Consider the following 9209-nt stretch of genomic DNA (forward strand, 5'->3'; position numbering starts at 1 on the left):
CATGGGCATGTTGCTAAATATGTCAATTTTCCTGGATCTGGACCGAGACCTATTAAAGGCACTCTTGTTAGTACGCCATCTCTGGAAATATTTAGATTTGTTACGTTTATTGATTGCATGTCATTTCTTTTAGGATATGTATCTCATTTTGCTGCTGATTTGAAAATTAAGACTTTGTTGCTGCCAATACTATTTCCCAGAAGTAGCACTAGAAAAGAGACAGCTTGTGTATCCAGAGACTTTGAAGTGTTAAATTAATTTGAAGTTGTGAGAGGAATCATATTGATTATTTATACTTGAGGAGAATTCTGAGACATTCTACCATGGGCCACATACAGTGGAAGTAAAGTATTCTTCAACTACTTAGTGTGTTCCTCTGCAAGCTGAAATGGCCATAGCTCCTTAGAAACAAAGGATCTGTCCTTCCTTATTAGGAATCCAGATTATCACTCACTGATTACCTGTATTATTACATTGATTTCCAATATTCTTTTGAAGGAATATGAAGAAGAGCTTTATTCTTCATGTCGGCAACTTCGGAAGCGCCAGGAGGAGCTTAATAACCAGCTATTCCTTTACGATACCCATATGAATTTAAGGAATCCTAACAGAGATGCATTATTAAGAGAATTCAATGTGAATGAACACAAGCTACAGATGTGTCAAGAAACATGTAACCGGAGGTGGGTCGATAATCATTGTTCTTTCCAAAGCAGCTCCATCTAAGTAGGACTTAATGTTAAGAAAATCTCAGATTTATTAAAACAAGCATCTATGAGAAGTCAGAATAGGGTGAGCAAATCTGAAGTGAGGCAGGGCTGCAAGCCACTAGAGGCCAACAGACTCAGTGAAATATCTGCTCAGTGAAATCCTGCTTTCGGTAATCACAGTGTAATCCTGTGAGTTCATGTTCTTTTCTCCTGCTTTCTCGGACAAAAGCTTTGAAATACATTCTATATAGCCAAATAAACCAACCACCTCTCCTCCATTGTTGGAGTTATGTCCCTGGTGGTGTATTAAATATAAGAACAATTTTAAGACCACACAATTGTCAGTTAAGTGTCAGCGTGGTATCCAAAGCTGAGGGAAGGGTATGTCTCATTTGCTGCCACCTTTGAGTTGGGTAGCAGGAAGACAGGCTTCCTCTACCAAGTGACCACGTGGAAGTATTGAGTAGATCTTTGGGCCTTTCTGAGGTGATGAAATGGGAGGAAGGCTTTTCTTTAAATATATTTATATATATTTTACCTTTGTGTGCGTGTGTGCGCTGAACAGTTGTATGAATCACTGGTTTATTCCCATTTATTGCAGGAAAAAAATTTACAATCCTTGTTGCTGATACATTACTCACCATTTATGTCTAAGTAAAATGAACATAGTAAACCATTTCCCTCTGAGAAATATCTAGGAGACTTAACTTTCTTTTTTTTTTTTTTTCTTTTTTTTTTTTTCTTCTTTTCCCTGAAAGATTAAGGGAGAAGAAAGTCAGTAACAGCAAATTCTACTCTTAAAGCAATCATTCTTTGATGCATGCTTTATGGAGCAGTTCAGGTGGAGATATTAATTTCTCCTGGTCATTCTACTCTGTGAAGATCTCATCATGCTGAATGAATCGACGAGGAGGAAGAGGAGGGAAGATGGATTTTCTTATTAGTTTCTTCTTATAAGAAAAGCTGTTTTAATTCCGAATAATTTATGTTCTGTACAAAGTTTGGCCTGTACCTCTGTGCAGACCAGACTTTCTGTATATTAAAGAATCTGAAGGTGGGTAGCTGCATAGACTCCACTGCTTATCAATACCTGAAGTACAAGTTTAAATTGTTTGTTGTGTTTGTGTACACAGGGTGTAGATAAGACATTCACAACAATTTGCATGCATAGAAACACACCACTTTAACAACCTGGCTCCTTAAGATTCGCTGGTGGGGAGTTTTTAATTTATTAAATGCTGTAAAAGCACTTTTGCACCAACATTGTTTTAATGTATATTACCTTACCTTAGGCAATGGATTATACTTCCGATACTGTATAAAGAATTTTGGGCAGCTAATAGCTCCATACTGTACTGTCTCTTATCAGTAGTTCTCTGTGTCCTTCTTGAATAGCAGATATGTTACTTTTGTTGAAATCAAATATCCTCTCTGACCTTAGATGTTTCTTTGTGAAGGGTTTAAGAGAACAGTGCATGAACTTGTATTTGCCAGCCCTTCTGAACTTACGTTCCTAAATTAAGGTATTGGAGGGAAAGGTTTTAATGTAAATATGTGGTAGGAAATACGTGGTATTTTGTTGTTTTTTTTCTCTTTTTTTTTTTTTTTCAGAGAGGCATTTGAACTCTGAGAGGCACTTACTTTGATATAGCATCATTTTGCAAATCCTTTCAGCTGCTAATGTGCTTAGAAATGATTTTTTTAATGAACTGTCCATTTTTAATCTTGCAGTCCTACTTAGATGATAGCATCAGATGATAGTGTTCTGTAAATGTAAACCATTTTAGCAAAACACATCTAATCCAAGAATGATAGTATGCACAAATATAGAGGTACATTAGTCTTACATCTTTAATCGAGTGAAGAACATTGAGCTACAGATGCAAAAACTCGATAGATCAGCAAGTGTGCTTTACTGTATGAGTGCAACAAGAGCCCTTGGCTGGTGTATTTAAAACCAGTTATGGTGGTTTGTGTACAAGTTAGTTCTTTGAGCTAGCACTATGATTCTACTCTCAAATTCCTGGTTCCTTTCTCTCTACATGGGTGGAGTTTTGCTGTCTGTATAAATGAATTTCTTTCCCGGGTGTTAAGTTCTGTCTATATGACTGTCTGAATCATAACATTTTGTGTACATCATGCTATATTTCTCATCACAGAAAACTTGCTTGCATTTCGGATTTCTTGCCTGAGATGTCTCAGCCGTTTTTGGTTTCTCTTGCTCCCTATGCTATTCTGTTGTTTCAAGATGTGCTTAATTGATGCCATTGTTTATTCACAGCTGATGGTTTGAGGAATTCCAGTGAGGTTTTAGATACTATGAAAAGAGCTGTGTCTCACTTATCTTGAGATAGAAATGCTGTAATAGCATCCCACAGTGGGGTGACTTCTTTAGATATTTTAAATGGAGAAATTAAATACCAATCAGCCATCTGAAAAAGAGAAGAGGACAAAGTTTAAGGTAATTCTAGGCTTTTCTTCTTCCTGCCTGAAATCTCTTCAGTCACCAGTTCTGATTGGTCTGTTCAAGGATTAGATGGATGCATTTTTTTCTTTCCTTTTTGGGATAAACTGTTGATTTTAGAGGTACAGCAATAACTTAGACTGCTGTACAAAGCTGGGCTTACCTGCAGTATCACTGTATGATGAGCTGATCCAGTCGCTGTTTCTGGGTGGTGAGGACCTTTGGTGCTCATGCATTTTGTACTGCTTAAGAATTAGCACGCCTTACAGTTCTTCTGAAAGTTGTGTGCATATCCCCCAGGCAAAGATTATATTAAAAGTTATAAGAGGTACTCCTTGGTACTTACGAAAATCCATTTTGTTTTACCTAAAGACTTTTTTTTCCCCATGTTATATTCAGAAGAAAAATACTGCTTTGGCTGCTTGGTTAACTTGAGTGTTAGGCAGGGCTATGTACTGTTTTCTTGTATCTTACATAGTTTTAACTCCAAAAGGCCCATCTCTCAATTCTTTGTCAAGGTCGACTCAACCAACTTCTTCTCAGTTGCAGCTGTTTTAATATGAAAGTAGGCTTGAATTTCCATGCTAATTTTATGATCTAGGAGGAAAATCATTTATGCAAATGTTATCGTTTAAATTGTTGTATTCTTTTGGAAGCTATTTTAAATTCTTAAAGTAACTTATTTTAATAAATGTGTTTTGATATCAGTGATGTGAATAATCCCAGAAGCTTTTTTATTTAAGCATGGTTTATTAATGTCATGACTTAAAATTGCCAGGCATTGTGCATGAGTTCTAACTGAACAGTGGTCTGCTGGAATGTTATGGTGTGTTGCACTACAGATTGAAGGAAGGGCACTTCTGTATTTTTTTTTAAGATGAACTGACTTAATGGTTGTTTTCATAAAGTCATTACTGTTGCACTTCATCTGGATACAAACAAGCAGGGCAGAAGGAAAAGGCCAAAGATCATGTTTAACATGCAACTCCTAACTGACCTTTTCCAGTAACAGGTAAGATGCCATCTTCAGCTGTGCTGAGCATCAGATTTGTATGAACTCAAACAACAAAGTCTGAGGAAGGCAGAACTGAAATTTGTAGTCATCTGGAACCACTGTTCATGGCAAAACTGTATTAGCGCACTCTCTGCTAATGAGGTTGTCTTGATTGCATGGGCATAAGTGTTGCTGGGTGAAGGCACGGTTGTGATTACGCTGTGATTTTTTTGTTTTGTTGAGATTCTTGGGAATCAAATTTTTCTCAGTCTTCTAATAAAAATGTATATAGCTGGAATCAAGCATCTGTGAGGCATTTCTGCTGCTGTGGGATCACTGCATTGCTGAAAGTAGGTGGAAATTAGTGAGAGAAATGGAAGAAAAATTTGGTTGGGTCTCCTAGGAGGTGACGCTACAGAAAGCATTCTACTTAAGGATGACTGACATTTAAACTTCTAAAACATATATAAACACACATCATAAGTCGTTCATGTACATCTGGCAGACATTAGTTTTATGCTGACATGCTGCATTATGCAAGATTAAGCAGCTGCCAAGAGGTTTTTAAAGACATCAGTGCCATTCTTTTTACCAGCTGCTAAATACTTTGTAAAATCCTTTGTTAGGAGCACTAACAAACTTTCATTTCTGCTTTTTGAGTTTCGAGGTGTATTTCTGGTAATTCACTTTCAGGCAAACCAATAATGGATGAAGTTTTGGAACAGAAGAAACAATTGGATTACCTTAATTTACTCAGCCTCTCATATAAAAGCAGTAATAACAGGAAAATAATTCTCATTTTAAAAATACTTGCAATAGAGCAGCTGTGACTAGCTTTGTGCATACGTAAGTCTTAAGTAGTTTTTGTAGTGTAAGTAATTTTAAAGTAACTCCTGGAGCCTCATATTCCTTTTTTTTTCATTTTGGAACACAAAAGAGGGAAAGTATCCTTCACCTCTTCTATAGTTTACTTGAAGAGCAAACATGACTCTTGCTTTGTTTATTAGATGGAGCCAAATAAGCTGCTGTTTGGTTTGGGGTAGGCATTGCCAAGTGGCTGCTTGTTTCTCTCAACTCAGGCTGATTTAGTACCGTGTGCTTGAGCATAAGTTATGGGCAGTTAGGACAAAATAGCACCTCTTGCTGTGTTACCAATGAAGAGTTTTGTCCTTGACTCCAGACAGATGAAGAGCTTCACATGTTGTGCTCGTTCTGCAGGAAGTTGAGCTGCTTCAGTTTTGCTATTTGTGTCTTTGTCACCCATCCCAAGTTTTCTTGGTACGTAAACAGTTATCCAGGACTTTAACCTCAGCCAGCATTAACTGCCTGTGTTTACTCTTTGGGACACTTGTTTTGTAGACTTGTTTTTTCCATCAGCCCCACCGTCAAGATAAGTGCGCATGGTAGTGGCTCCTTTGTTTTGCAAGAAAAGCATAGCAAATAGAAAAAAACCAATTTCTGGAGCACAGGAGTGGCATTCCACATCTTAAAGAGATCTGCTTTTTAGAGGACTTAGTGTGAAATACCAGTGTTATGGTTGGAAGCTAATAGACGTCTGCGATTTGTTGTACATTGCCTTTTTTTACCATTGCTTCTATTAGCTTTAAAATCTCTTAATCTACTTTTGTTAACATTGTGTCAGAACCAGAGGATGTGCAGGAGGAAATAGCCAGTGGTTTTCACTTGAAAAGCACAGCCCTGTAGGAGAGCAGCAGGCCAAAGCTTTTGTGAGATCGCTTGTTTTTTTCCCCCATCTTTTATTAAAAATGAAAGATTAATCTTTGTGCAAACTGCAGCAATGTATATTAATGGCTTCTGGTAAGTGACCCTTCTGCAGTCAGTGTGGTGGAACAGTGAAATGTTATCTGTTGGAAGCACAGCAGCTTTTGATAATGGAGTTCAACACACCTGGGATGCAAACACTGCCTCAATTTATTCCTAAAAGTGAAAAGTGAGTGCAGCCTTGAGCTGCCCCTTAAATATTATATTTAGTTTCTTTTGGTTTATCGTCCTGCTGTAAAATCGAAGTTCTAATGATATCAAGTGCTAAAGAAACATTATCAGAGGCTATACAGATTTCATAAGGAATGGAATATGATTGTAATCACTTAACAAGAGTCCTTTAGATATGTTTGTTTAACCATTCAGTTAAATGCTGGGAAAAATCACAGCGGTTTCATCATGCACTTTAGCTAATTCATTCATCTTCAACTGGAATATTTTAGTTAGAAAATCTACAAGTCTGTGCTGCTTCAAGTGCTCATCCGTAACTTAGGTACACAATTGAACGTTTCCAGAAGTGTCATTAGATATAACACAGAGTTTATTCAGAAAAGAACACCACAATGTATTCATCAAAGTAACGATATTTATTGTCTAGCAACTGAGCCAAATTCTTGGTTAGGCATATATATATCCAGGATGGGAAGCAGGACTTGGTTTTGGAATGCAATCAGAGAATAAGTTTCTTCCCCGCTGGATAATATAGCACAAACTTCTTAGGAATAAAAGGTGTGGACCATGAGTATAATCCTACTGGGGAAGAAAAGGTCAGTCTTAAGTGTACCAGAAAATAACATGCTGCCTGCAGTGGTACAGTTTCATCTTTTTAGTGACCTGAGCAATTTTACTTTGAAGAAGGATTATAAGATATGTTATCAAAATTAAAGGCTTTTGCTCACCCATTCCATTCACCGGGGATAGAGCTGTTAAAGGTGTTTACCCAAGAAGTACATACATATATATTTAATCTGCTGTGAAAACAAGGAGTATACAACATAGCTAAATCCCATCCCCCCATGCTCAGTGTTTCATCTTTCAGGGTGAAAATGTAACTGCAGATGGAAGCCATGAAACCAGCACAGCAATGAACAGCAGGAGTAGTCCTCCATTCCTAAGGAGACGTGTCATGGTATACTTCCTTGGCTTTGGTCCACAGCCCTGAGATCTAAACCACTCAACCACTTCATTTAGGCTGTATTTCTGAGGCTCGTATCCCAACTCTTTCCTGGCCTTCTCCATGCTAAAATAATGTGTGACACCAGTTTTGTAAACCTCTGTGCGAGTGAGGAGAGGCTGAAAATTATAAATGCGGCCTACAAGAAAATGGACAACTTCAGTAAGAAATGCAAAGAAATAGACAAGGGAGAGAGGAAGGCGGCAGGTGGGGAACTTGTATCCCAAACCTTCTACTAGTGGTCGGAAAAACTCAAAGTTGTTTACTGGTCTGCCGTCTGAAATAAAGTAGGCTTGGCCTGCAGCTATGTGCTTTTTGTTGGCTTGGAGGGCCTCAAAGGCAAGGATGTGAGCCTGAACGAGATTATCAACGTGTACAAATTCTACTAAACTAAGAGGGTCTCCATATACAAATTTAAAGAGTCCCCTCTCAATGTAACTAACTATTCTTGGAAGATGTCTTTGTTCTCCTGGACCATAGATGCCTGCTGGTCGGAGAGCACAAGTCCTCAGTACACCTTTCCCGTTTGCAAGCTCGGTACCGTTTGCCTTCAGCACCTTCATTTCAGCTAAAGATTTGGTCCGGGAGTAGTGATCTGGGTGGAGGTGAAGAGGTAGGTAAGGCAGAGATTCGTCCCCATTTTCTATAATCTGGCCTCCAAATATCACATTATAAGTACTTGTATAAACCAGACTTGACACTCCTGTACTCTTGCAGGCTTGGATGACATTTTCTGTTCCTTTCACGTTAACATCTTCTATAAGTTTTCGGTTCAGCTGCTCCCTGCCAGACATTCCATAGGAAGCGATATGGAATACACAGATTACATCTTTAAGAGCCTCTTCCACTTCAGCCAGACAACAGACGTTCCCTTGCATAAACTTTATCCCTTCTGGCACAGGTTGAAGCGGCTTCATGACATCAAAGAGGATCACATCAACTCCCTTTTTGTATATGGTACAACCTAAACTAAAACAGGACAGAAAACGCATGTTATATACATAACACAGAATGCATAAAACACTTCAACAGAGATAAGACTATTAACTATTTCAATGCTTTTTCTTTTCCTAATTGGACTCAGTTCAACCATCTACTATGGTGACGAGTTTGTGCAGCTTAAGGTACAGAGTAATTTCCTCAGTCTCCATCTTTGCTTTGAGGAAAGCAAAATAAAGTGGATGAACTGCCAGTAGGGAAAGCTCTGAACAAAACCAACGTGTGTTTTCACCTGCTCTTTAGCAGAACCCAGCTCGTGCTCTCCTTCTGTCCCATGATGTACCTATAGCATGATAACCTAAATTCCCATTACAAAGCTGACCAGACCCGTTGAAAGTTATGCGTGGAAACAGAATATGAAACATGCTTAAAGCATTCAGAAACAAAGTAATGCGACTGCTGACAGGGAGCCCCGAGAACAACAGGCACAGGGATGGGGTGAAGCACCGCGTAGAAGCTATTTAGTGCACTAACCGGAAGCCAAAATAGCCTCCTCCTCCTGTAATCAGCACTGCTTTCTTGGCATTGCTTCCTGCTTCCATCCTCTTTGCTTCGGAGATTAACCTATAGAAGAAACAGTAAAAAAGCACATTAACACCAATCTGACTTGTAATATCGCTCGGCTTTCAGTTATTACAGCTGGGGAATCCGGCTCCGAGGCTGGACCCGTACCCGGACCCCGACCCGAACAGCCCGAACCTACTCGGAACCCGCAGCTCTGCGCTCCGCCTCCCCGCAGTGCCACCCTGCCGCGGGGTTTCACGGGGAATGGAGTTTCATGGGGACAGTGGGAGGGTGATGATGTGTTACAGCTTGGGGTTGTTGGGCTGTGTCGTGCTATGTGCTGCTTTCCCCTCTCCCTCTGCAGCAGGACTCGATCAGAGCACACAGAACTGTGCTCTCAAAGTCTGTCTTGTGGTATTTTCCCTTTTTCTTTCAGAGAAGCGTGAGTCACCTGGGGAATGTCAGGAAGCACAAGAAGTGAGTTATCTGTCAAAACTGCTTAACACGTGTGAGCTTCCATTGTACAAAACCTTGAGAGAAGTAGACAAAATACGCCGTGGTTTATTTTGATTGATGCCTGGC

The 9209-nt window shown here is 39.3% G+C and overlaps 2 protein-coding genes across 6 annotated transcripts in view; one reads left to right on the forward strand and one right to left on the reverse strand.

Annotated features, from left to right (window-relative positions):
* The window catches only part of PLCG2 (phospholipase C gamma 2), a 59133-nt gene extending 54663 nt beyond the window's left edge, over positions 1–4470 (forward strand). For all 3 annotated transcript variants that reach the window (XM_032447068.1, XM_015874162.2, XM_032447069.1), the window contains 2 exons: positions 499–683; positions 1469–4470. In XM_032447068.1, the coding sequence (XP_032302959.1) occupies positions 499–683; positions 1469–1511 (228 nt within the window). In that variant the 3' untranslated portion in view covers positions 1512–4470. The remainder of the gene's footprint in view (positions 1–498; positions 684–1468) is intronic.
* Positions 4471–6473: 2003 nt separating this feature from the next.
* Positions 6474–8971, reverse strand: SDR42E1 (short chain dehydrogenase/reductase family 42E, member 1). 3 transcript variants are annotated; one of them, XM_015874173.2, is made up of 3 exons: positions 8827–8971; positions 8598–8687; positions 6474–8093 (listed from the first exon to the last, which is right to left on the reverse strand). In XM_015874173.2, the coding sequence occupies exons 2-3, from the start codon at positions 8663–8665 to the stop codon at positions 6986–6988; spliced, it is 1176 nt and encodes a 391-aa protein (XP_015729659.1). In that variant the 5' UTR covers positions 8666–8687; positions 8827–8971; the 3' UTR covers positions 6474–6985. The 3 variants fall into 3 exon arrangements, with proteins under 3 accessions (XP_015729659.1, XP_015729661.1, XP_015729662.1); XM_015874175.2 differs by having other exon boundaries at positions 8796–8882; XM_015874176.1 differs by lacking the exon at positions 8827–8971 and having other exon boundaries at positions 6474–8088; positions 8598–8789.
* Positions 8972–9209: the final 238 nt, after the last annotated feature.

Source organism: Coturnix japonica, chromosome 11, assembly GCF_001577835.2.
Source record: "Coturnix japonica isolate 7356 chromosome 11, Coturnix japonica 2.1, whole genome shotgun sequence".
Classification (NCBI taxonomy): Eukaryota; Metazoa; Chordata; class Aves; order Galliformes; family Phasianidae; genus Coturnix; species Coturnix japonica.

Bases quoted from the DNA above. Each gene is read 5' to 3' on its own strand.
- SDR42E1 (XM_015874173.2), bottom strand. From the start codon at position 8,665: ATGGAAGCAGGAAGCAATGCCAAGAAAGCAGTGCTGATTACAGGAGGA. The intron at 8,094-8,597 runs GTTAGTGCACTA...GTCCTGTTTTAG, and splicing joins GGAGGCTATTTTGGCTTCCG to TTTAGGTTGTACCATATACA.